This window comes from Cupressus sempervirens, chromosome 5 (genome assembly GCF_028749045.1).
Source record: "Cupressus sempervirens isolate cs-2001-9-10 chromosome 5, ASM2874904v1, whole genome shotgun sequence".
Taxonomy (NCBI): domain Eukaryota; kingdom Viridiplantae; phylum Streptophyta; class Pinopsida; order Cupressales; family Cupressaceae; genus Cupressus; species Cupressus sempervirens.
In genome coordinates this window covers 331,714,156-331,741,937 of record NC_143122.1, presented here as the reverse complement: position 1 = coordinate 331,741,937, position 27,782 = coordinate 331,714,156, and the positions used below count along the sequence as shown (strand labels likewise).

Genomic DNA, 27,782 nt, shown 5'->3' with positions numbered 1-27,782 from the left:
GATCTTGGAGATCTATGGCATAGGAGGATGGGCCATATTCATTATGGAGCACTTAAATTGCTTTAAGTGATAGTAACAGGTATTCCAGAGGTAAGCATAGAGCATGATGATGTACATAAGGGATGTGTGTTGGGGAAGTTTGTGAAAGCATCTTTTCCAAGGAGTGACACCAGATCTGAGGGTGTTCTTGATCTAGTACAATAAGATGTATGTGGACCCATGTCGACAAAATCTCTCAAAGGATATGAGTACTATGTTACTTTTATTGATGATTTCTTGAGGAAGATCTAGATATACTTCATGAAGACCAAGGATGAGGTTTTCAGCCACTTCTAAGAGTTCAAGGCTCTTGTGGAGAACTTGAAAAGAAAGAAGATAAAGGATCATCGGTCAAACAATGGAGGTGAGTACAAAGGAAATGTCTTCTAGGAGTTATATTCTAGGGAAGGGACCAATAGAGAGTGGATTGTCCCTTGCAATCCATAATAGAATGGAGTAGCTGAGAGGGAGAACCATTTTATATCAGAGGTAGCAAGGGCTATTCTACATGACTAGGACATTCCCTACTACTTATGGGCAAAGGTGTGTAGTACATTAGTTTATGTTCAGAATAAGGATAGACATAAGGTGCTAGGGAAAATGACACCATAGAAAGCTTTCATAGCGAAGAAGTTGGATGTTGGCCAGTTCAAGATATTTGGGAGTTTGGCATATTTTCATATTTAAAATGATACATGTTCAAAGTTAGATCAAACTACAAAGAGAGGGTACCTTGTTGGGTACAGTGAAACCTCTAAGGCATATAGGATTTTTATTCCTAGGACCAAAAGAATTATTGTCAAACATGATGCCAAATTCATGGAGGACAAGGCATTTAGAAGGTCCATAGATTTACCAGTAGATAATTAGAGTAATCAGCCAACAGAAGCTCCAAGACCAAGTCAAGGGCAACAAACCTCAAGTACAATTACCAGTACAAGTGTAGACTCAGGTAGTGAAGGTTCACTGAATATGGAGCAACTAGTTCAACAAGAAATGGATCAAGAAGACATAGAGGTTGATATTTCATTCTCTACAGTTGGCAGTAGGAACCATGAGGTTCAAGAGACACATAGTGATACTCAAGAGTTTGGGGGAGCTCCTAAGAAGAGTACTAGATAGTAGCTCAAACAACTAACCAAGTTTAAAGACTATGTGGCATTAGGTAGTCAGTCGGTAGATAGTGAGCCTTCCAAAAATCAAGAGGTTGAAGAGCATCATGTATGGTGAGATGCTATGGTTGAGTAATATTCCTCAATAATGAGAAATGATGTGTGGGAGGTAGTGCCTAGACCAACAGATGGAGCAGTAGTTGGATCATGCTGGATCTATAAGATAAAGCACAATGCAGATGGTAGCATCAATAAATACAAGGCAAGGTTCATGGCAAAGGGGTTCTCTTGGAAGGAGGGAATAGACCATGAGGATATATTTTCTCCAATGGCCAAGTATACTTATATATGAGTTGTGATCTCATTTGCAATACAAATGGGATGAAAAATCCATCAAATGGATGTCAAGACAACTTTCCTAAATGGTGAATTGAAGGGGAAGGACATATATAAAGAAATTAAAAGGCTTTGTAGGACACAACAAAGAGACCCAAGTGTGTAGCTCAAGCAGGCTCCCAAAGTGTGGTATGAGAGAATTGATACGTATGTGTAGGAAATGGGCTTTGTGAAGAGTGAAGTGGATGCTAACCACTACTACTTAGTGGTTAGGGGTGAGGTTCTCATTATTCTTCTTAATGTGGACTTGGCCTTATTGAGGATTGCAAGAGGGATCTTGCAGTGGAGTTTGAGATGAAGGATTTGGGACTTATGCACTACTTTCTAGGCATGGAAGTGTGGCAGACAGATGGATAGATTTTCCTTGGTCAAGGGAAATATTGAATTGAAATCTTGAAGAGATTCGGGATGGAGGATTGCAAAGCCATGTCTACACCCATGATCACAAACTAGAGGAAGGTAGATACATCTAGGGAGAAGGATGTAGATCTCACCTTATATATGCAATTGATTGGTTCCCTTATGTATTTAGTCAATTTTAGGCTAGATATAACATTTGCAATAAACTCTCTTAGTTAGTTCATAGTTGAACCAAAGAGAATGTAGTGGACATCAACTAAGCATGTGTTGCATTACTTACATGGTACAATTGAGTTTGCAATCATATATGTTCAAGGTGAAGGTATCAGGTTGTTGGGCTCTATTGACATAGATTGGGAAGGAAATACAATAGACAAAAGGAGCACTTCAAGGTGTTGTTTCAGTTTGGGATCAAGAGTTGTATCTTGGTTCAGCATGAAGTAAAAGCTTGTGGCTCTAAGTTCAACATCTAAGCATAATACATAATAACTAGCATGTGGTGACATATGTTCAAGCTATATGGCTTCTAAAGTTGTTAGTGGCCTTATTTGATCAAAAGAAGGAGACTATTGTGATACATTGTGACAATTAGAGTTGCATCAAGTTGTCTAAGAATCTAGTATTTCATGAGAGGTCTAAACATATAGACATCAGATATCACTTCATCAAAGATTGTGTAAAATGGGGGGTTGCTCAAGCTATATTACATGACTACAAAGGAGCAAGTAGTAGTCATTCTGACTAAGGCATCGGGGAAAGCAAAATTCATCTTCTTTAGAGATAAGTTAGGTGTCATGAAGAACAATTTCCCCACTAAGAGGGAGTGTTAGTTTTGGTAGCTTTGGATAGTTGTTCTTCCATATGTAAATATTTAGCAAATAATAATTTCAATAACTAATTAGTTAGAGTAGGGGCAATTATTTGTTAAATAACATATTAGAATAATAATTCCCCTACTATTCTACACCTACAATTCAGTTGGGGAGTCACTTAGATAATATGGATGGGCAGTCATAGTTGTGAGTTCAATTCTCGACGTGTTGGCCCTTGTGGAGAGAATCGATGGGCCCTTGACCTCCTTTAGAAGCAACTAGAAACCAATTATGTTATTGGTTGTTGGGTTATTTTTAATCTCAACTATTGATTGAGAATCAATCTCAATCCTTGATTTTTCAGCGAGAGTCATAAATAAGGGGTTTAGGGGGGATTTGGAGAACACAAGTTGGAGAAGCATTTGCAATGTTAGAAAATAAATTTGCCATGATAGAAAATAGTCTTGTATAGTGTTAGCAAGGGCGCAATAACAATGTTGGGGATAGCAGTGGAGGAATATCAGTAGGAGAAATTGGGAGGTTGTCAAAGTTCTATTAGTAAAAGGCAAGGATTTTGTATCTCTTGATTTGCTAAAGTTGATATAATTCCTTATCTGTAGAACTAGTTTTCCCTTAGGGATTTTCCAAGGATAATTTGTCCAAAAATATTGTGTCATTGTGTTGCTTAGTTCTTTCTATATTTTTGGTGAAGTTTTAGTTGTGTTATCTTTTAATTGTGAATTATTTTTTGGAAATTACATAATCATTTAAGATAGGATTTTAATAATCAATGACTGCAATAGGAATTTTCACATTTTTTTCCAATACAGGCCAAATTTAGAAGGGTGATTGTTTGGCAACATACAGAATGGCTATCTTGAGCTCAATGGGAGCCTGGTCTAAATTTGGTCAACTTTTGAGCTTGAACCTTATGTATTAGTGGTTTCTTTTGGCTCGCATGGGAAGAATAGGTAGTATGCACAAATATGTTTTGAGATGTACAAGCAAGGAATGCAAAGTTATATGGGTCAAGGCTCTTTAATAGCATATTGAAAATCAATATGATGGAAGGTAGGATTTGATAGCAAAGGTGACTTTGAAGAAATCTTGCAAGACGTATGAGTTGTAGTGCATCTTAGACAATTATTATACCTTTTTCTATCTATTTTGCATGGTCTTAAGATCTTGATATAATAAAGGGAACCAACATCAAAAGATTCTATAGTTATGATTTTCATACCAAATTTGTAAGAATTGACAAGCTACTATTGTTATTTCAAAACTTGAGAAGCATTGCTTATAGTTATTATATTCATATTTCTGGGTAAGATTATATGTGAGTTTATTAGTATTAATCTTTCTAATCATATAAAATGATCTATCATCAGAATGAGAGAGCTAAGAATGTAAAGAAATGATTAAATTTAGTACTTATAGCTTTCAACACACAAAGAATAAGTGCATTCTCTAATGTGTTTTCTTGTAGTGTGAAGGACTCTCTCTATGCAAGATAAGTGGGGTGTTTTTTAGCGGCGAATATTCGTAATTTTACGAATTTTAGAAATTTGTTGCTGGTAATTTGGCTAATACTTTAAGATTTAATGCAACCTAAATTGCCACATTTTTATTAAATTTAGTTCTAAAATATTTAAAATCACTAAATAATTTATTTAAATAAAAAATTGAACTCAAAGATTCACCACACTATTCGATACATGATTAGATCTGATTCACCTAAATATTATATATTATCAAAGAAATTAAAATTAATTCACCAATAATTATGATAATTATTAGTTACCTTAGGGATATATTACCAATATTTAGTTTTCACTATTGATTTAAAATATAATGTAATTATCCTCATAATTTCTACAAGATAAAACATGTTCAATTTTGATTTGTAATATTCTATGACGATTAGCGAACTTCCTATTATTATTGAGATTCGTCAATATTTCCTACTCAAAAATTATGATTCTAAAATAATCGCCAATGTAAATAATATTTAAAATAAAAGAATCGAGAGATTCATTAATAATAAATTTAAAATTTTGATTTTTTAAAATTATGAAAGATTAGTCAATAATTTATATCTTTCCCTGGAGGAGGCTTCCTTAAAGTTTACCCTGAAGATAAGGATGATCATGAAGATTGTTGTAGTGTGAAGGACTCTATCTATCCAAGATAAGGATGATCATGAGGATTGTTGTGAACAGTAGTTTTTATTTAGATTGTATTGCTTAAAAGAGAGGATGAAGCGTTCCCTACCACGATAAGTATTCAAGGATCATGATTGAGTACAAACTATTGCTTATCTTATAGCTGCAAGGATTTTTAAAATGGCAGGGATAGCTATAGGGATTTTGAAACACCTTTTGTATTTATTAAAAACAATGTTCTATAACGTGCAATGTGAAAATACTCCATTTGACTGAGCCAACGGGGAAACCCTCAAACCCGCGTCAAGTGGGTAGCCCCGTGAGCAGACAAACCTATTAACTCCAAAATCAAATCTATATAACCGCCTCAATCGCTGCCCATTACACTAAACATCAAAAGCTAAGAAAAGAGCCATGAAAACAAGAATGGGTCTCGGTGGTTTTATCATTGTTCTCTTGCTTTTTTTCACAATAAATCTAGAAGCAGCCCCATGCTCTGCTCCTTCATCAGTTGATTGCACAGGCGATGGTTGCCAAATCTACAATTACCAAGGACTCTGGGAGGACCATGAAAACTGCATGGCGGCCATTTCTTCAACGCCCACATCAGAAAAAGAGCTTATTCAAGCTGTGGCCAAGGCAGTAAGAAACAAGCAGAAGGTGAGAGTAGTGAGCTGGCTTGGCCACAGCCTCACAAAACTTTCATGTGTGGGAAATCAAGGCCTCATAATCTCAACCAAGAACTACAACAAAGTGATTTCAATCAACAAGGCTGCCATGACAATCACTGTTCAGGCTGGAGCAATGATGTCTGATGTCATGGAAGAAGCTGCAAAGAATGGTTTCACTCTGCCGGCCATGATTAACTGGAATGGAGTCTCTGCCGCCGGCGTTATTTCCACCGGAGCCCATGGCAGCGGACTCGTCGGAAAAGGGAGTGGCGTTTATGAGTACGTGGTGGGAATGAGAATAGTTGTTCCTTCTTCTCCCTTGTTGGGCTATGCAAGGGTGATTACCTTGAAGGAATGTGATGAGGATCTGAAAGCTGCTATGATATCTCTGGGCATGTTGGGTGTGATCTCGGAGATTACTTTTTCTTTGCAGCCCATGTACAAGCGTTCTGTTTCTTCGTTTTTGAAGGGTGATGAGGAGTTGGAGAATGAGGCTGAGAGTTTTCTTAGGGATGTTGATTTTGGTGATATTTACTGGATTCCTTCCCATGGAAAGGCCTTGTTTAGGAATATGACTAAGGTTTCTATTGACGTTCCTGGTGATGGGTTTAATGTCTTGCTTGGCACTCCTTCAATAGCTGTGAACGTTGAAAACAGTGCTGCCCAGAGTATGTTTTCCTTCTTCTCCCCACTTCTTTTCTTATATTGGATTGGATTGTCTGTTTAGAGGTTATGGAAAGCAATGAAATCATGTTTGCCATTGGGTTTTGGGGGAATTAGTGAAACTAGTTTTGCTTTAAGGTTGATCTTTTATTAGTGTGCAAAGTTATGTTAAACAAAAGGTAGTGATAGTGACGAGTTTAATAATGATTTTTATTCAATCTGTCAGAGTTTCTATTGAATAGTTTTATATCAGCGGTTGAAATTAGAAAGATTGATGAAAAAATTCAACCTAATGAAGAAATTCTTACAGATGATTATAGTGGATTATGGAAATCTTTTTCTCTTTGTTTTAAATTTTATTACAGTAATCATAAAGTTCTTATCTGTTTTTAAGAACTAGCTTATATATATATATATAAGTGGAGAGATATCTTCTGAGGCGTCTATTGTACTGAGTCAGATTATTTAAAAAGGCACCTCGAGAAGGATATCTCTTAGCTTATTATATATATAATATATATAAGCTAGTAGCACTCGCGATAGAAAAATGAAAGACATTATTGTTATTAATCTACAAGAGTGAATAATAATTATTAAATAGATTATATTTTATGATACATAATATATTTTATATGTTCACTTCAAAAATATGCTTAATGCAATAGATTCCTTTTAAAATTTAAAAAAAATAAAAATCACCACATATATAATAATTAGTATGAACAAAATGTATGTTTTTTATTCAAGTAATTAGAATTAAACTTTGGATTGAAATTAGAGTTTTCATTTGCATTAGTGTTAGCATCAATTTAACTCTTAAAGCTAGATTATTGTTTGCAATAGAGCAAAGGTTGTAGTAGGACTTCTTTAAGGAAATCAAGAGTTCAAGAGTTATAAAGGCTTCAACTTTTATAATACATAGTTTTGTATTAATCATTAAATTAAAGTCCCAACAACTCTCTCGCATTTCTTTATCTCTCATTCTTCACACTATGTCTACCTCACACTTTATCGTCATTCCCTTCTCTCTCCCCCCTCTATTTTGGGCCTAAATTATCCTCTTTCTATATTTACCTCTATCTCTCCCCACTCCCCCTTCTACTTTTCTTCCATCTCCCTTCCCCTCTAGCCATTGCTTCCCCCTAAATACCTTATATATCTTTACATCATGTCTCTTACTCTCACACACATCTCTCTTTCCTAAACATATACATACATATATCTCACCCCATAATTACTCTCTTTCCCTCTCTTTTGACCCTCCTCTCAGCATGTGTTCTCCTACTTAATCCCCTCTTCCCTCCTCCCCCCACTTATCACTATTATTCTCTCTTCCTTCCTTCATTACCATGTACATCTATCCTATTCCCTAATTATTATATTAATCCTATCTCTGACCTATTCCCTCTTCTCTTATATCCCTACCCCTCTCACCATCTATTCCTCTTGATGACCATATATCCCTAACTGATTTCTCTCACCCTTTGGGTCCTCTTCTCTCTCTTTCTCCCTCATATGTCTCACATGTTGATTACTCTATTACAAAGTATCCCCCCGGCTCTCTCTCTCTCTCTCTCTCTCAAATATCCTATTTTTTTTGTACCTCATATCTCTCTACCTCCATGTTGTCTCTTTCTCTTTCCCCTCTACTCCCTTTCTCCTATTTCCCACCACATCTTACTATCTCCTCCCCCTAATTACCATCTCTCTCTCTCTCTCTCTCTCTCTCTCTCTCTCTCTCTCTCTCTCTCTCTCTTTATCTCACTTTCCTTCTCTCTACCTCACCTCTCTCCTTCTCGCTTTCTCTCATATCCATCCCCCTCTCACTATATCCTCTCCCTAATTACCATATATATATATATATATATAGCTTGTGTCTCAAACCCTCTCCCTCTTCTCCCTTTTTATCTCTTCCCCCTAATCACTAATTACTCGCTTCCACTCCTTCATCTCACCAAGTGTTACTCTCTCTCTCTCTCTCTCTCTCTCTCTCTCTCTCTCTTCCATCATCATTAAATTCATCCATTTTATTCCCTAAGGCCCCGTTTGGCTGGGGAAGATCAATTTGTGCCATAACCAGGTTATCTTATAACCAGGTTATCTTATAACCAGGTTTTCGAAAACTTGGTTATGTGGTTTGGAAAGCTAATGGTCCGTTTGGTTGACACGGAAGATGAATATACTGTGGACCCCACAATATTATTAAAAAAACTGTCATAAAATTCAAACCCTGGTTTTAATTTCAAATTCCACCTTTTTGTTGGAAGAAACTTCTTCCAATTTTTGACCAAAATTGGAAGATGAAATTGAAAACCAGGTTATGATTTTAACCAACCAAACACCAAAGTTTTTTTGCAAAACCTGGTTTTACTCCTGATAACCCGGTTTTGGCCCTCATCTTCCAGCAACCAAACGGAGCCTAAGTACTCTCGTTCTGTCCACCTCATCTCTCTCTCCCACTATGTTGTCTCTTTCTACCTCATCTCTTCCCCCTCTTTTATCTTTCTCTTTTTCCCCACACCCTCTCCCTCTTATCTCCCTCTATCTTTCTCCCTAATTACACTCTTTAACTCTCTCCCCTTGCACCTCTCACAATGTCATCCCCCTAGCCTATTCACCCTCCATATATACCTCATGTCTCTCATCCTCTCTCACTCACATGGCTCTTTACCTCTCACAATTTATCTCTTTATGTCGACCTCATGTCTCCTACCCTATATCCTCTTTTCTCACTCTCTCACACATATGTCCCCTCCTTAATGTCTCTCCCAATCTCTCTTTGTCTACCTCATCTCTCTCTCTCTCTCTCTCTCTCTCTCTCTCTCTCTCTCTCTTCACACACACACACACACACACACACACCTCCCCTCATTTTATTATTGGCTACTCTATCTATCTCATGTATCTTTATCTCTCACCATCTCTCATAATGTCTACTTCATGTCTCATCCACATCCCTCCTCTCTCCAAGTTCTCTCCTTATCACATCTAAATCTATTTTTTGGACCCTAGTTACCTCATCTTTCCCCACCTCTTTTTCCATCTCCCCCTCCCCCTAATATTCCTCTCTCTCTCTCTCTCTCTCTCTCTCCAAAATTCTTCCCCCCATCATCATTTCCATCCATTTGATGCCCTAATTATTCTCTTTCTCTCTACCTCATCTCTCTACCCTTTGACATTGTCTCTTTCTACCTTATACCTTCCCACGTTTCTCCCTTTCTCCTATTTACATCCCTACTTACCACATCCTCTCCTTTACTACTATTTATCTCTAAATCATCTCTCTCCCTCCCTACCTCCTTAATCTCTTTATGTATCTCCTTTCCCCACTCTCACAATCTTTCCCCCTATTTACCCTCTATATCTACCCCATATCTCTCACTCATGTCTCTTTATCTCTCACAGTCTCTCCTGCACATGTCTCTCACCATATTTCCTCTTATATGAAGGCTTCCACTTTAGAAAGCCTCTTGGCTTTGTGTGTGTGTGTGTGTGTACATATGCATATGTATATCGATACATATGTATATATATGTGTGTGCATACATATTTGTGTGTGTTCATTTCTCTCTTTATGTCTATTCTAAGTTCTAATTATCCTTGCTCTCACACACACTCAATTAGGGCTAGTAATAGGGTTAAACATTTAGGATAAGGGTTTTATTGTTTAACAATTAGGTTTGAAATTAGGGTTTACATTTTATTATTAGGATTAGAGTTTATTATTATTTATATTGTATTTCATCATTTTCTATTTCTATTTAGGTATCTGGTTTCAAGTAGGATTTAATGTATATCATATAAGATGTACATTTCATATTTAGGTGTTAGGGTGGTTTTAACATTTGGGGTGTAGCATTTAGGATTGAGGTTTACTATTTAGGACTATGGTTTTTCTTGAGATTTAGGATTGAAGGTTTAAGATTTGGAATGAAGGTTTAAAATTTGGGGTTAGGGTGAGGATTTAAATATTTTGTTTCTTATAGTGTTCCTATTAAGGTTTTAAATTAGTTACTAAAATTCAAATGTTATAAATCTTTTATAATTAAAAAAAATTTCTATTTTTTTCATAAAGAGTTTTTTCAATTATCAAGTTAAAAATGAACTTCAAAATTTAATATTACTATTATTTTGGTTTACGTGTTAGATTTAAGGGTTTGCATCATGTTTAGGATTATGGATTATATATTAAGGCTACACTTTATGTTTAGAGTTAAAATTAGAATTTGGCATTTAGGATTAGGGTTCAACAATTTGTGTTAGGATTAGGTTTTCATGTATATAATTAGGGTTGTGTTTATTCAACTCAAACTCTAATTCTATCCATAACCCTAATTGATCTCTAGCCTTAAGAAAATAGTTTAGAGTTTATTTAAACTAAGATTCAATTTTCATCAAACCTAAAATTCAAAATTGAACTAGATACATTTTCTAAATATATAAAATTAAAAGAATATATTTGTGCATGTCTCAATTAAATTAAATTATATAGTCTAATTTTGAACTACATCACACACAAAAAAAAATTCTTTAAAATAAAAATAATTTCAATTGCAATGCAAAAGCTAAAATTGAAATAAAAGATTATACTATTTAATATAATTTTGAATACACTAAAAATTTTACACATATATTTGTGTGTGTGTGTATTCTTTAAAATAAAAATAATTTCAATTGCAATGTAAAACTAAAATTAAAATAAAAGATTATACTATTTAATATAATTTTGAATACACTAAAAATTACACACACATATATATACATATGTGTGTATGTGAAATTTTCAAAAATATAAAATCATAGAAATTTAAATAACCACAACCTAATATATACAACTTATATTCTAAAAAAGTAATAGATAATTAAATAGAATAAAGATTAAATTATTTTAACATTAAATATATACATGTGCTTTTATTTTGATTTCTTAATTGGTAAAAAAAATTAAAAGCTTATAAAAGTAGTGATATTGTTTTAATAACTTTGAAAAAGCTCCTCTAATTTAGAAATAAAATTTAAAGTTCTCTATCATATTTTTAAGTAAAATAAAATGAAAACTTACAAAAACACTCATATTGTTTTAGTAACTTTTGTAAAATCTTCTCTAATTTAGAAATCAATTTAAAATTTCTCTATCATATTTCTAAGTAAAATTTAAAAAACTTACAAAAGCACTCGTATTATTTTAGTAATTTTTGAAAAATTTATTCTAATTTAAAAATAAATTTTTAAGTTCTCTATCATATTTCTAAGTATAATAAAAAGAAAACTTACAAAAGCCCTAATATTGTTGTAGTAACTTTTGAAAAAACTCTTCTAATTTATAAATAAATTTTAAAGTTCTATACAATATTTCTAAGTAAAATAAAATTAGCTTTTAGATATATATATATATATATATATATATATATATATATATATATATATATATATATATATAATAAGTTGAGAGATATCCTTCTAAGCCACTTATTGCACTAAGTCAGATTATAAAAATAAGTGCCTCAACAAGGATATCTCTTGGCTTTTATATATATATATATATATATATATATATTACTCGTGACAAAAGAATGAAAGACATTATTGTTATTAATCTACAATAATGAATAATTATTATTAAATATATTATATTTTATGATACCTAATATATTTTATATGTTCACTTCAAAAATATGCTTAATGCTATAGATTCCCTTTGAACATTTTAAAAAATAAAAATCACCACATATATAATAATCAATATTCAGTATGAACAAAATGTATATTTTTTATTCAAGTAATTAGAATTAAAATTTGGATTGAAATTAGAGTTTTCATTTGCATTAGTGTTAGCATAAGTTTTATCCTTAAAGCTATAATATTGTTTGCGATAGAGCAAAGGTTGTAGTAGGACTTCTCTATCATTTATAAATAAATTTTAAAATTCTTCTCTAATTTATAAATAAATTTTAAAGTTCTCTATCATATTTCTAAGTAAAACAAAAAGAAAATACAAAAGCACTGATATTGTTTTAGTAACTTTTGAAAAAAATCTTTAATTTAGAAATAAATTTTAAATTCTCTAGTTAAATAAAAAGAAAACTTACCAAAGTACTGATATTGTTTTAATAACTTTTGAAAAATCTCTTCTAATTTTGAAATAAATTTTAAATTTCTCTATCATTAAGAAACCAACTAATTTTTATGTGTTTTCCATCAATTAAGATATGGAGAATGAACATTTTAATCAAAGAGGCAACAGTAATCAATGACCCAACATAAACAGTTGCAAGTAAGCTATATCAAAAAATGCCTAACAGTATATATCATTGCATACAAAGTCTAGCAAAAACAGTTGCAAGTAAGCTATATCAAAAAATGCCTAGCAACAATATATATCATTGCATACAAAGTCTAGCAAAATAGAATTTACAGAGGAAAAACATAACATTTTAATTCAGGTAGCATAAACTAAATTCTAAATTTGATCTCAAAGAGATTGTTTAGAGTTAATATAAGAGTCAGCGGGGAGCTACAAGGCTATTTTTCAAGTACAGGAGGTCCCATAAGATTTTTTTTGGGGGGCTACATGTTTAATTAGAATCTTTTCCTTCATAATAGGAGCCCCACTTTTTTAAGAAGCCGATGACAATGGGGTGGGGCTGGAAATACCAGGTTAGGGAAAAATCTACCCATTTGTCAAAAACTGAAACTTTAAAACTAAAAATGTCTTTAATTATAAAATAAATGTTAGAAAGTTTTTCTTTAAATTGAGAGCTGAAACTCAAATTACAAAATCCATAAGACCACTCAGCTTACAAATTTTCTTAAAAATTTCAGCCAGTGCAACTCTATTTGTAAGGAAGCTGGCTTCCATAATACTACCAAACCATTATTGTGATTTTCTGTAATGGACACCCTTGGATGTCCCAACTAACTAAACCAAATTGCTGAAAGGAACTATGTCAAATAGTTTGCATTCAACTTCTTAAAACCCCTTATAACTTAATTACTTCAGCAATATTGTCATAATACTCCAGCCCATGCTTACGAACTTGTTGCTACAATACTTTGTCCTCCAATCAGTCCACTACCTTCATAATACCATTCCCTCCAAGCAGCATAAGCGTCGGACAAGTAGTGAAGAAGATATGAGCAAAATATCAAATCTGCCTGTAGCCGGAAATGCAACTAAACTGCCTGATAATGAAGTCAATAAGAAAGAATTCCAAAGGCCAAACCCCAAGGGAATGATGTCTAGAATGTTACAAGAGAGGATAGACGTCCTCAAATGCCAAGAACAAAGCTGCAACTCGCACACCAATTTCTTCTCATATTCAACCTGCCTAATGAAGCCACAGATGCTTCCTTTTATTCTATTCCCACGGGTCCGCTCAACTCATATGGGCAATGTGGGATAAAATATGTGTAATATAAAACATATATTAAAATACCCCTTATGTCTCCCTTGGGTACACATCACCATAAAATAAATATTAAAGTAACACTTTAATATTTTACAATTAAATTAGACATTACTTTAATAAAACTTCAGGCATTAAAATGTATTAGCAATCGAACTTCGAATAATGCGAGTGATAGCTCATCGGAAAGCTCTCACCGAGGAGTATCGAATCCAATCACCAAAATTGACCTGCACTGTGTCCTGCCGACTTACTAAAAATAGTAAGTATGCCTGAAACTGAGTAAATCAACTTCGTTTTGGCCCAAACTGGAAATGACTAGGCCAAAACACTCCAAGATCCCATTAAACCCTTCGTTAGCCCTCGGGACCATGTAGAACAAGGCTAACGCACACACACTTGGTCAACTGCTAAAATGGGGACATTACAGTCCGCCCCCCTTGAAATTGCTTGTCCTCAAGCAATCTCAGTCCAGCCTGCTAAATAACCTGCTCACTCTCCCATGTAGAATCTTCCTCCGGCAGGTCTTTCCATCTGACCAAATACTCCTTCACTATCCTGCTTCTAAGCTTCCTCTCTCTGGTATCCAGAATAGCCTCAGGTACTAACACAAGCTTCCCCTCCTCATCCAAAGGGGGTAAATCTGCAGAAGGCACTACACTCTGACCAATGGCTTTCTTAAGCCTAGACACATGAAACACATTGTGCACTCGATTGCCTTCTGGAAGCTCAAGCTCATAGGCGACTTTGCCCACTTTGCGAATCACCCTGTATGGACCATAAAATCTAGGTTTCAACTTTTCAGCTCCGCTCTTCTTGAGCGATGACTGTCTATATGGTTGTAGCCTCAAGTAAACCATATCCCCTACCTCGAAGCTACGCTCTATTCGGTGCTGATCAGCATACAATTTTTGTTGATTCTGGGCCTGTTGTATATTCTCTTTGAGCACTTTCAGGATGTCCTGACTATCCTGCAATAAGTTTTTGGCTTTGGGCACTCTACTGTCCCCCAAAACTAAATCCATGAAGCTAGGTGCTTCATAACCATAGAGTGCCATGAAAGGAGTCATCTTGATGGACATATGATAAGTGGTGTTATAACAATACTCTCCCATATGCAACCATCTGATCCAAGCCTTTTGTTGTGTAGTTACATAGTTCCTCAAATATCCTTCCGCCCATTTATTCACAATCTCTGTTTGCCCATCTGTTTGCGGATGATAACTAGTGCTAGGTGTAAGATCTGTACCACACAACCTAATCAACTCTTGCCAAAAAACACTCATAAACTTACTATCCCGGTCGCTGACAATGAATCTGGGCAACCCATGTAACCTGAATATCTCTTTAAAGAAAAGCTCTGCCACCTGTGCTGCTGTGTAAGTGGACGGAATAGCAATGAAGTGAGCAAACTTCGTCAAGCGGTCCACCACCACATAGATGCAATCCCTTCCCTGTACTCGTGGTAAACCAGTGATGAAGTCCATCGAAATACTTTCCCATTTCCTATCAGGAATGGGCAAGGGTTGTAATAAACCTGCAGGAAATGTGTGTTCTCCCTTATTCTGTTGACAAACCACACACTCCCTGACATACCTCTGAACATCATCCTTGAGCCCTTTCCATGAAAACCGCTCTCGGATCTGCCTGTAGGTCTTGAAGACCCCCGGATGTCCAGCTGTGGGTGCATCATGAAATGCCTTCAGTATCGCCTCTCTCAAATGTGATGATGGAATCAAATAAACCCTGTCCTGAACTCTGATCAATCCATCTATCACCTCATAGCCATCATCCTTTATGGTACCTGAAATCAATCCAGAAGCCCAAGCATCTCTGACATACTCTGTTATAATCCGATCTCTCCAATCTCCTGAAATCTCTGCCAGAGCACATAAGTGAGGTCTCCGAGATAAGGCATCAGCCACCACATTTTTCTTACCTTTGACAAACTCTATGTCAAAGTCATAAGCCTGCAATTTAGTCACCCATTTTTGTTGCCGGTCATTAAGATCACGCTGGCTCATGAAGTATTTAATACTGTTGTGATCAGTCTTGATCACAAAACGTCCACCTACCAAATATGATTGAAATTTGGCCAATGCATGCATTATGGCCAACATCTCCCGGTCATAGACAGAATAACTTTTTTCAACTCCTCGGAGCTTCCTACTCTCGAATGCAATGGGATGCTTCTCCTGCATCAATACTGCTCCAATCCCATCACCAGATGCATCACAATGAAGCTCAAAAGGTTTCGTGAAATCCGGTAGAGCTAGAACTGGACATGAAGACATTACCTACTTGAAATGCTCAAAACACCTATGTGCTGCCCCTGTCCACACGAAGGCTCCTTTCCTGGTAAGATCTGTCAAGTGTGTAGCAATCTGTGAGAATCCCTTAACAAACCTCCTATAAAAACCACATAAACCAAAGAATCCCTTAAGCTATGTAAGGTTTGTGGGAGTAGGCCATTCTACAATAGCTCTAATCTTTTTGGGATCAACCCGAACGCCATCTGCACTAATGATATGCCCCAGGTAAAGGAGCTCAGTCATGCCAAACTCACATTTAGATTCCTTGGCATACAATGACTCTCTCTCCAGAATAGATAACACCTCCTCTAGATGATGTAAGTGCTCCTCCCAGGTCTTACTGAAGACCAAGATGTCATCAAAGAAGATCAAGAAAAATCTCCTCAGCTGCTTCCTGAATACCTGGTTCATACAACTTTGAAATCTAGCAGGTGCATTGGTTAGACCAAATGGCATAACCATGAACTCAAAGTGGCCATAGTGACATCGGAAGGCTGTTTTCTCAATGTCCTTTGCTCTCATCCTGATCTGATGGTATCCGGATCGCAAATCAATTTTGGTGAAGAAGCATGCCCCATGCAACTCATCAATCAGCTCATCAATCCTAGGAATGGGATACCTATTTTTAATTGTTTTTTTATTCAGTGCCCTGTAATCGATGCACATGCGCATCGTCCCATCCTTCTTCTTTACCAATACTACTGCTGAAGCAAAAGGGCTCTTACTGGGCCTAATATGCCCCATCTCCAACAAATCCTTAATCGCCTTCTCTATCTCATCCTTGTGTTTCTTAGGATGACGATAGGGAGTAATCATAACTGGTGTGGCTCCCTCCTCGAGCTCAATAACATGTTCCATCCCTCTGTCAGGAGGAACCCCATGAGGAATATCGCTAAATACTTTAGCGTGTCTATCGAGTATCTTCTGGACATCTAGTGGATGACTCTTTTCTTGTGGCTCTGGTGAAGTTGGCATAATGTGGCACTCTGCCGCCCACTCTATGTCATCATGACGAAAAAGTCTCTACATTCTCCTCAAGGACACTATTCTGCAACCTCCATCTGAAAGCCCTCTAAGTACCACAGTTCTCCCCTCATGCTGGAATCTCATCTCCAATTTCGCTAGATTGAGTGTGAACTCAACTAGTGAAGCCATCCATGTCATGCCGAGGATGACATCATAATCTCCCATGTCCACAACATAGAACTCATCCTCCAACTCGTAGCCATCTCCAAACCTGATGTGAAGATTAGATATCTTCCGAGTGCATAATAACTTATCACCGTTAGCCACCATGACTCTAAACCCATCATGTTCCTCTGTCTGTAACCCTCTCCTGGCTACCAACTGTGCATCTATGAAGTTATGTGTAGCCCCAGTGTCAATAAGAGATATCACTTTCTGCCCCTGGATAGTACCCCTGACCTTAAATGTGATTGCCTTTTGGGCCCCTGTCAAGCGTGCCAACGATCTATCATCCTTAGGAATGTTTCTCTCCTCTATAGTGTTACCCTCATCTGAATCGGAGTGCTGATCCTCCCCTTCTGACTCTGACTCTTCTGCTGAAAAATACTCCATTTGATTTGCCTTAGCCTTGAGAGAACATTTATGAGATAAGTCCCAAGGCTCTCTACAATGGAAGCACAGCTTCTTCTTTCGAAGTTCATTCAAGGTTTCATTGTCTAGTCCTTTTGATCCTTCTTTGGGTTTTCTATACTCTTTCTGAAATGATTTTTTGTCTTTGTCCTTGCGGTAGGAAGAATCTGTTGAATGGTTTTTTCCTTTGTATACCGAAGGGGCTAAATCTCGTGCCTTTTTAGTTGCTTCAGCTAACGTGAGTGGATCATGTCCCTTCACCCAACCTCGTAATGGATCAGCAAGACCATCACAAAATAACACCACCAATCTCCTAGGAGAGATATTAGTAACAAGTACAGACAAGCGCTGAAACTCGGCAATGTAAACATCCACAGAACCTGACTGTTTTAACTGTGCTAGCTCTTTGAAATGTAACTCGGGATCCTTAGTGTCAAATCTCCCAATCAATGTTTCAGTGAATTCCTCATAGGATGTAATCTGATTATGCCCCAAAGTCACCATGCCATGATGCCACCATTCATGTGCAATGCCATCCAAGTGCATAGCCGCATACTTGATAGCCTCCTCCTCAGGCATAGGATTTAGCTGCAAGTATGTATCTACCTTCTGCACCCAAGCTCGTGCAGTCATCTTCCCTGAAGCATCATAATAAGGTAAAGAAAGTTTTCCAACTTTCTTCCTCAGCTCAAAGTTTTGATTCCTCCCTCCTGCTTTAGGCATGTGTCTCATCCTCAAGTCCATATAATCTCTAAGAGAAATATCCGCCTGAAACTCTGGTCCACTAGCCTCCTAGTCCCTCCTGAACTGATCCTGTAACTCGGTAATCTGCGGTTCGTTTACTGGATGAACCAGATCTCTGGGTGGAAAAGTGGGTAGAAGAGGTCTCGAGCTCGCAGTCCGTGCTGGGCGTGCAACGTGTCTAAAGTTATCAGCCTCATTCCCATTATTGTCGTGTCCATTATTACCATTAATGTTATTCTCAGGACCATTGTTGTTGCCTTGGCCTTCATGGTTATTGTTTCCCCCGTTGTTATTGTTTCCCTCGTTGTTATTGTTTCTGTTGTTGGCATCACCTGGATTAATATTGACACCCATCTGTCTAGCCATGAGCTGCAACATCATGTCCATTCGCCTATTCTGCTCCTGCTGCATACGCTGCCCCTGCTCTAATGTATCCAGTAACTGTCGGAACAGTACCTCCTCCTGATCTGGACCAGCATTTTTGCCTCCGCCTAATCCTGTATTCTTGTCATCTCGATCACCCATATTATTGTCCTGATCACAGAATATCTCCTCTGTGTCTGTATGGTTGAATTCAATGTCCCCCTGCACGGATGTACTAGACTGTTTGCTTTGCAAGTCTGAAATCCTATTTTTTCTTGCTCTGGTATCGCGAAAATTATAAGACCCCTGTTGCATGTTCAAACATAAATGCTTAGCCTGTGTTTTTTACTTACTTTTTCCCTCTATCCGGCTTTTCCAAATTCCCTATAAGACTTCCATAGGATGGCAGGACTTATAGCTCTGATACCACTGTAATGGACACCCTTGGATGTCCCAACTAACTAAACCAAATTGCTGAAAGGAACTATGTCAAACAGTTTGCATTCAACTTCTTAAAACCCCTTATAACTTAATTACTTCAGCAATATTGTCATAATACTCCAGCCCATGCTTACGAACTTGCTGCTACAATACTTTTTCCTCCAATCAGTCCACTACCTTCATAATACCATTCCCTCCAAGCGGCATAAGCGTCGGACAAGTAGTGAAGAAGATATGAGCAAAATATCAAATCTGCCTGTAGCCGGAAATACAACTAAACTGCTTGATAATGAAGCCAATAAGAAAGAATTCCAAAGGCCAAACCCCAAGGGAATGATGTCTAGAATGTTACAAGAGAGGATAGACGTCCTCAAATGCCAAGAACAAAGCTGCAACTCGCACACCAATTTCTTCTCATATTCAACCTGCCTAATGAAGCCACAGATGCTTCCTTTTATTCTATTCCCACGGGTCCGCTCAACTCATATGGGCAATGTGGGATAAAAGATGTGTAATATAAAACATATATTAAAATACCCCTTATGTCTCCCTTGGGTACACATCACCATAAAATAAATATTAAAGTAACACTTTAATATTTTACAATTAAATTAGACGTTACTTTAATAAAACTTCAGGCATTAAAATGTATTAGCAATCGAACTTCGAATAATGCGAGTGATAGCTCATCGGAAAGCTCTCACCGAGGAGTATCGAATCCAATCACCAAAATTGACCTGCACTGTGTCCTGCCGACTTACTAAAAATAGTAAGTATGCCTGAAACTGAGTAAATCAACTTCGTTTTGGCCCAAACTGAAAATGACTAGGCCAAAACACTCCAAGATCCCATTAAACCCTTCGTTAGCCCTCGGGACCATGTAGAACAAGGCTAACGCACACACACTTGGTCAACTGCTAAAATGGGGACATTACATTTTCGGGGAAAGGAAGATGAAGAAACTCAATCTCATACTGGGCTTCACACAAGAAAGGGGAAAAGTCGTACTCCATCTCACCTTCGTCCTTGAGGATTTCATCTCCTTCATAGGAGTACATGCAATGGACTGAATGGTATTTCCTCTTCGAATAACGAATAAAATAGAGTCCAGCACAAAAGCCTCATTTTCCATTTGAAAAGCATTCTCCCCAAATGTGAGCAGCGGCGAGATTTGAACTGTCGACGTCGGCTCCAGTCTCTTATTTGAAAAAGTGATGCTCTTCTTCTAATGCAGAGTATAAAGTCCAAATTTCTGTGGGAACACTGGAGGTAGATTCAATAGTAACCTGAACGAAGTTGCCCTCATCTTATGCAATCCTACTCACATAAAGCCATATGCTAAACAGACTCCTGAATTCTAATCCGAAGGAAATATCAATCTGAAATGTCTATGTTAAATACAAAGAGTTTACAACCGTTTCTATCTTTCATATTTGTAACCGTCAGGCATTCAAAATTTATGCAGATGGGGAATAAATGTCAGATATTTTAAGCTAATTATTTTTGTGGGTACAAATGATTATGTCAGGAATCCTTTTGCATTTTTATAATGTTTTCTGCGCTTTATTGGACTGCATACGACTAAAAACACTACTACTGTATCAGACTGTTTGCATTCAGTATGGAAAGAAGGGGCATTAATCTGAAAACATTGAAATGATCGTCAATTTTTTTTAAATGTCTAAAAGTTTAGATCGATGAATGCTTCCACTGTAGAAAACCTCTTAGCTTAAAAAGGCTCTACTATATTACCCACCAGCCATTGAAATTAAAATTTAGTATAAGATTTTCTTACCACCGTTCTTTCTTTTTATGCAGTGTTATCCCTCCAAGCTAATGCAGCCACTGAGACAATATGCGAGCTACTTGAATCGCAGATGAACACACTAGCTGTCAATGGCAGTGCATTTTTTAACGGTCCAACGGGATTCACAGGCTACCCAATTGTAGGATTCAATCACAAAATGCAAGCAGCTGGCGGGTGCCAGGGTTCAGTACGCACACTTGCAGATAATTCAAGTTTAACCTGCAATTCTACTGCCATTTTCGATAAGAATATTACAACTGTATGTTCATGGGACCGTCGGATAGACACTATCCTCACATATGATATGGAGATTCAGGTCCGCATGTCTCATTTGAAGGCTGTTATTCAGGATATAAAGAAGATTAGAGATTTAAACCCACAAAAGTTTTGTGATCTCAGAGGAACATTGATTCGTTCCATTAAGAAATCTGAGGCTTATCTTGGACCTGCAGAAGATACGGTGGCCTTGGAAACTATATATTATAGGTTTAGAGATGAGGGTATGGCTAAATGGAATGGAGATGTGTTTGAGGAGATTGAACAGATGGTGATTGAGAAGTATGGAGGAGTAATGCACTGGGGAAAATCTGGAGGTCATCTGTTTAAGGGACAAGCCTCAAGGGCAAACAATATGATTAAATTCTTAGAAGTCAAGGAGAAATATGACCCACGTGGATTGTTTTCCAATGAGTGGACTGATGGTCTATTTGGAATGGAAGAGACAGTGATGGAAAAGGAGAAAGATGGTTGTGCATTGGATAAGGTGTGTAAGTGCACAGAGGATAGGCATTGTGCTCCTGACAAAGGCTACTTCTGCATGCCTGGGAGAGTATGGAAGGAGGCTAGGGTTTGTAGAAAATGGAGCTAATCAATTAGAAAGATAATTGTAATTACTCTTGGTATGATCTTTACCCATTGTTTTGAAAAAGTCATTTCTCTGTGAATTATTTGTCATTGACATTTGTAATAAACTGCTCGAATGGAATCTTGAGCAGTAACCAATTCTTGTTAGTAAAATTGTGTAGCTTAAAGAATAAAATTATCTTTTATTTATTTCCAGTAGCATTGTGCTTATATGTTGAAACTATGCAGCTTCTATTTTTTTGATGTTATTCCAGCAGCATAAAATTTATATGTTCAACGATGCAAGTTACAAAGAACGAATTAGCATATAGATCTTGGCTGATATATGAAATGCATTGATCTTATTATTTGGTTGCTTATTTCAATACTCTAATCTGACGTACCATTTGTTTGTTACTATTTGTTATCCACTATACCTTTCAATGGCGATAGACTAGATGTCCAATTGTAATTAATCCAGAGTAGTCATTCATAATTTCAATAATTTCTCATGAATAATTTGTGAGGAATAGGATTCTTAGATGGATTAGTTGAATTGTAATGGCAGTATGAAAAGTCAAACTTGTTGATCCATCTTAGGGTTATTTTAAGCAAGTCAAAGAGAAAACAGCATTTATCAATATAGATGATCTCATAAAATTATAGTAATAAAAAAATCTTTAAAAATGTTAGGATTTAGTCTTTGATTGAAGAGAAATTCCCTTTGTTTTCATATAGAGGAAATCAATTGAAGATCTTCATATAAATGAAGATAAAGTACTTTTTTTGTTAAGATGAGATGCTTGTTTTAGTAAATAAGGTGTGTTAGACTTGTTTTCTTGGAAGGGTTTGGGGTTAGGATTTTATAATTGTTCTTATTAGATAAAGCTGGAAGATGGAAAGTAAAGGCTTCTTTAATAGAGAAACAACTACAAGGGTCCTCAATCCCAGAATACTTAAATTTTGAAAATAAAAGGATTTAGGTGAGAACCCTAAATGAATAGCCCAAAGAAGCCCCTTGCACTAGAGTAAGAAAGGTTAAGGAAGAAGAAGAAAAATGATGAGTTTTGGAAGGCATCATGTAACCTTATACATAAAGGGCCACTATTCAAAACATGAAAGGAGAGAAAAGGAGAAAACCTCTAGATCAAATCCATAATCCAATTGCCACAACCAATCAAATGGAGAGAACCCACCTCAATAGGGATTGACTCGACCTTAATGTGAGTCTTATAGAGAATAATCCAGAAGAAAGCCAAAAAAACCCGCATGAGAAAGGGGAAAAAACCAATCATCCTTGGACCACAAGATCCCACAAAGAGCAAGGCTAAACCAGAAGAAACATTTAGTTAGCTCAAAAAATATAGAGTGAAAGTTGCCCAAGAGGAGAGAGATCCATCCTCCAAACAAAAAGGGGAGAGTGGAATCCATCCCATATCATTGTAGGAAGAAACAAAAACCCAAAAATAGAGCCAACCAAAGCCACAACCAATAGAGAACTACTAAAATCTAAAGCATAAGCCAAGAGAAAAGAAAGACAAGAACCCACAAAAATTTAGAAAGAAAGATGTTTTTCAGCATCGGGTCTCATAAAAGAAAGACCCAAAAGGTCAACAATGAAAACCACCATCGCCCGCGTCTCTTTCTTTTCTAACGATGCAGTACAATGGAAGATGCAAGAACCAAGATGTGGAAAAGCACAAAGAACACCCTAGCAAGGCCGAGAATGACCACAATAAGCCCTAGAAATAACAACCCAAGTGACCTAAATAGTTGAAAATAAAAGAGTAGTTGGTCAAAAGACCCACCCCTTTCATGCCTGAAGCACACCAAAAATCCTTAAGGGAGAGAGCAAGGGGGACTATCTTCCAAAATACTTAACTATTAGGGAAAAAAGAAGTCCCCAACTAGGACATCCAACCCTTCATAGACCAAAGCACCCAAACCTACCTCCAAAAAAATTGCAATAGTAAACATTAGCAAAACCTCACACCCCTAGATATAAAGGAAAAATCTACTCTCTAAAAGAGAACCAAATATGCCATAGACCATCTTCATCCTCCCCTTTCGAATCTCCTTCTCCATCATCATACTCTTCTAAAACCCTAGTGCTCTCACCTCTCTCTCTACTTCCCCTCCCATTTGTCATCTTCTAGGATTTTATAATCATTGTTTTGTGATTTCAGAAATTTAAATCTTTGAACTTTAGCTTATTTCCTCACATTGATTTTCTTATCTAGTTGAAATTCTATAAGTGTTATATCTCAAGGGTTAGAATTTTCTATTTGACTTAAGCCAATTACCCTTACTATATCAATTAAATTTTATATGTTATATTTTTTAGCCATGTATTTCCTAGGTCCCAATTTGTGCCCAAGTGTTTTCCTCCTAATACAATAACCTAACCCTTTTGTCAAGTGTTCATGTCTAATTGGCTAGTTAAGTGGTCATGGATCCTACTCATTTGTGAAAAGTAATGTTTCATCTTTCTCCTCATGTTATGGAGAATAGTTGTGTTGTCCTAGTTGGCATATGTGTCAGCCTCTAGTGGCACTCAGTGGCACAACGAGTGATTTTCTTTGTCCCAAAATGTTATTGAGTGATTCCTTTTGAGGTAGAACATGATGAAATAGTGGGATTTTGTTTCTCCTTAAATACATTATGAAGTAATGATGTGCGTTGTGATTTGGGTATCCATGTTGACATTTATGCTATAAATAAGTATATTTGGTGATGTAGTGGGAGTTATCTCTTCCCTTGGTGTGTCATTGCATGATGACATGAACTCATGGTTGGAAAATTAAATGCCTACATGGTTGGAATGATGTTTCATGTGGTGGTGGACTATAAACTCCTTTACATTCTACTACATTGACGAGTTGACCAGTTAAATAATAGTTATATTGGTGGAGCCAATCTTATAAGGATTGTTTTTCTTAGGTGTGTGTTAAAAGATTTAAATTATTCCAACATGTCATCGAGTAAGATGTGGCATGAGATGTGAGATGCTTATCCATTTTGAGGTGGCTCACTAGTATCAATCTTTTGTACCAACCTGGGGCCAAATTCAGGAGGGGTTGCAAGCATTGTGATTACATGGAAACATACGGACTAGCTATCTTGAACTCAATGTGAGGGTCTAAATTAGGTAGACTATTGAGCTTGAACCTTATTATGTGCTGGTGTTTTTTTTGCTCACAAGGGTCAAATAGGTAGTATGTGGATATGTATCAGATATGTAAACTTCTTTATCCTCCTTTCCTATTTATTAATAGATTTCTCTTCAGGTTTTCTACTTTTTGATGATTGTTTATTTTGTCTTATTTATCTCTTTTTATTGAGTTGTTTTATCCTACATAATCCTTCCTTCACAATAAGAAAAGATTATGGGGCTATAATATTTTAGAAGGAATAATTCTATCAACATTCTTCTGCCATGCTACAAATAAGATATATCTGATAATAAACATTTTTTTTTTAGTATTTAAGGATATTAATTCTTGAACAAACTATTCATAAATAGATCATAATACACTCTAAGGATAGCAATTCTTGAATTAATCCTCATAAATAAGAGTGCTAGTATAATAAAAAAATTTAATAGATATTGTTAATGGCAATATTCTATCTTTTTTCTATTAAAGATATCTAGAGTCAACTGCGAACATCAAGATAGAGTGCTAATAAAGATATGCTAACTAGTAGCTAAGAAACAATCCCAAGAAGGGGGAACTGGTGCAAAAAAAAGAAAGTCCTACCAACATGTACAATAGGAAAGAATCCTTTAAAACATTATAGAATATAACAAAACTCTTTTGGAATCAGTCTTATGAACTCATGACTAGGAACTTTCAACATTTAGCTCCAAACCCCTTCATTGTTTTCATTGTACTCATTTGAAGCCCATCCATAAAAGTAAGCTTCCCTATTAATAATATTAATTTTTTCATGCAAGTTTGAATCCCATTTTGAGTACTATTCTTGGATAGGTCCACTGTTAGCTCTTCTTTCAACATTACTAGCTTGTGGATCAATGTTGGGAGGGGTTTCATTGGATTGGTCTACATCATCCCTTTCACTTTCGGTGATGATCTTCCCAGTTCTAGGTTCATTGTATGATTTTTTTTTAAAAGTTGAAAGATAACCTTCCTCTATTATTGAACAAATGAATCAATCCTCTAGAACTTCAATAACAATTGTAACCCGTGACATGATGTGGAAAAAAGTGAGTTTATGATTAAACTCAATAAGAACCCAAGGCTTGGATAAGAAAATCTCTTCATCCATTTACTTCCATATGAACCAAAATATTTCAGCATATAAAGTAAACCATAACTTATTAAGATACAAATCAAAAGCCTCCACAAAACTAGTAATGGCATAAAAAAAGAGAGACTGGGGATAACATTCCACACAAGATCATTACTAAAAAATAAAGCCCAAATATTAGAATCCCAAGAGAAATAAAAAAAGAGATGTTCAAAACTTTTAGTACAATTGAAAATAGAGCACGTAATAGTTTTCTTTCCATCCCAAGAAAGAAAAGACCAACAACAAGTTTTTTAAGTATTGGGATCCAACGAAAATAACATTTTTGGGATTCAACACTAGAATGCTAAAGAAACTCAAATATAATGTGCCACCTGTTAGTAGGCCAGTTAAAGCCCCAAGATAGCTTGATATGGCTAATGATATTGTCATCATCTTTCAACATCTCATAGATCTTCTTGCAAGAAAACTCCTTCAATATTTTTATTTACCCTTATTTCATTTAATGTGATTATAAGAGTCAGAGGAAGAGATGATCATACTAGGAAACCAAATACCAACTACCTTCAGAATAAGAGTGTAAGTCTTCTTATGAACACTAGGAATGTCAAATTTGGATCTTAGATCTTCCCAAGGGAGAAATCTATTGTCAACCATATACCCTGAATAAGGGAGATGCCTTTGTTATTTTAAAGTTTGGCAGAATAGCATTGGGTCAGTGCTAAAGGATTATCTCTAAGATAGATGACCCACAAGATAGATCTATCTAGCATAGAAAAAGAAGGGTTCTTACTAACATAATTTCTAAAGCAGATAAGGGGCCTAACCTGACACCATGCCTTCTAAATAGAAGAAAAAAACTTGGAACCAAAGACTTTAATATCAAAAATACCAAACACCATGTCATAGAGAAGGGTTTCCTTCCAAAGCTTACCCTTCTTAATTTGAGATCTACAGATGTCATTTCTATTTAAAATATTCCAAGGTTCATTCCCCCGTAGAGATTTGATAAACCACTTGGCCACTAAAGAGAATCCTTGAATTTTTAAATCTTTCAATCCAAGGCCTCCTCTATTTTTAGGGGAGAAAAACCAATTATATTTCATAGAGTGTCTCTTCCTATAGCTCAAACCATCAAACCATAACATCTCTCTCAAAACTTTCTCATGCTTATTAGTGTGGAATTTAGCAAAGATCCAAGTAGAGGCATAGCATAAAGAATGAGATGCAAGTACCTTATGAACTAACCCCACCCTTCCAACCAAGGAAAGCATGTGAGTTTTTCATTTGATATGTCTTCTTTTAATCTTCTTGAATATCCACTTTCACATAGTCAAAGAAGGGTCTAGTGCAAAAGGTATACCAAGATACCTTACCACATGATTAGGACCATACCAATTCCAATTTCTATCTTCAATCCACTTAGGTGGGGAACCTGTCCATCCTAACATAGATGACTTATGAAGAGCAATATTTTCTCTTCAATCTACATAGAAGATCTAGAGTCTATTCATCACATTATCGAAAAAAAAATCTTAGAAGTTCCACAAAAAGTACAATTTCATCAACAAACTATTCAAGATAGAGCTCCTCCTTATTGGTTAATGTGATTCATTTGACAAGAGAGCCAAATTAACAAACTTTTGAAATGTATGAAAGAGCATCAACAATTATGACAAAGAGGGAATCCTTTCGTAATAGACCTCCCCAATAGAAGAGGATATGAAAGCTCACACTTCACTTCAATAATAGTAGAGAGATCTTTGAACAAAATATTCACCCACCT

The 27,782-nt window shown here is 36.2% G+C and overlaps 1 protein-coding gene across 1 annotated transcript; it reads left to right on the top strand.

The window, feature by feature from the left end:
• The first annotated feature begins 5,296 nt into the window (after nt 1-5,296).
• LOC149556037 (putative L-gulonolactone oxidase 4) lies at nt 5,297-21,752 on the top strand. The gene is made up of 2 exons (XM_089833724.1): nt 5,297-6,220; nt 20,896-21,752. The coding sequence occupies exons 1-2, from the start codon at nt 5,308-5,310 to the stop codon at nt 21,750-21,752; spliced, it is 1,770 nt and encodes a 589-aa protein (XP_089689850.1). The 5' UTR covers nt 5,297-5,307.
• Nucleotides 21,753-27,782: the final 6,030 nt, after the last annotated feature.

Coding starts and splice junctions, on each gene's coding strand:
- LOC149556037 (XM_089833724.1), top strand. CDS start 5,308: ATGGGTCTCGGTGGTTTTATCATTGTTCTCTTGCTTTTTTTCACAATA. Junction 6,221..20,895: donor TGAAAACAGTGCTGCCCAGA/GTATGTTTTCCT, acceptor CTTTTTATGCAG/TGTTATCCCTCCAAGCTAAT.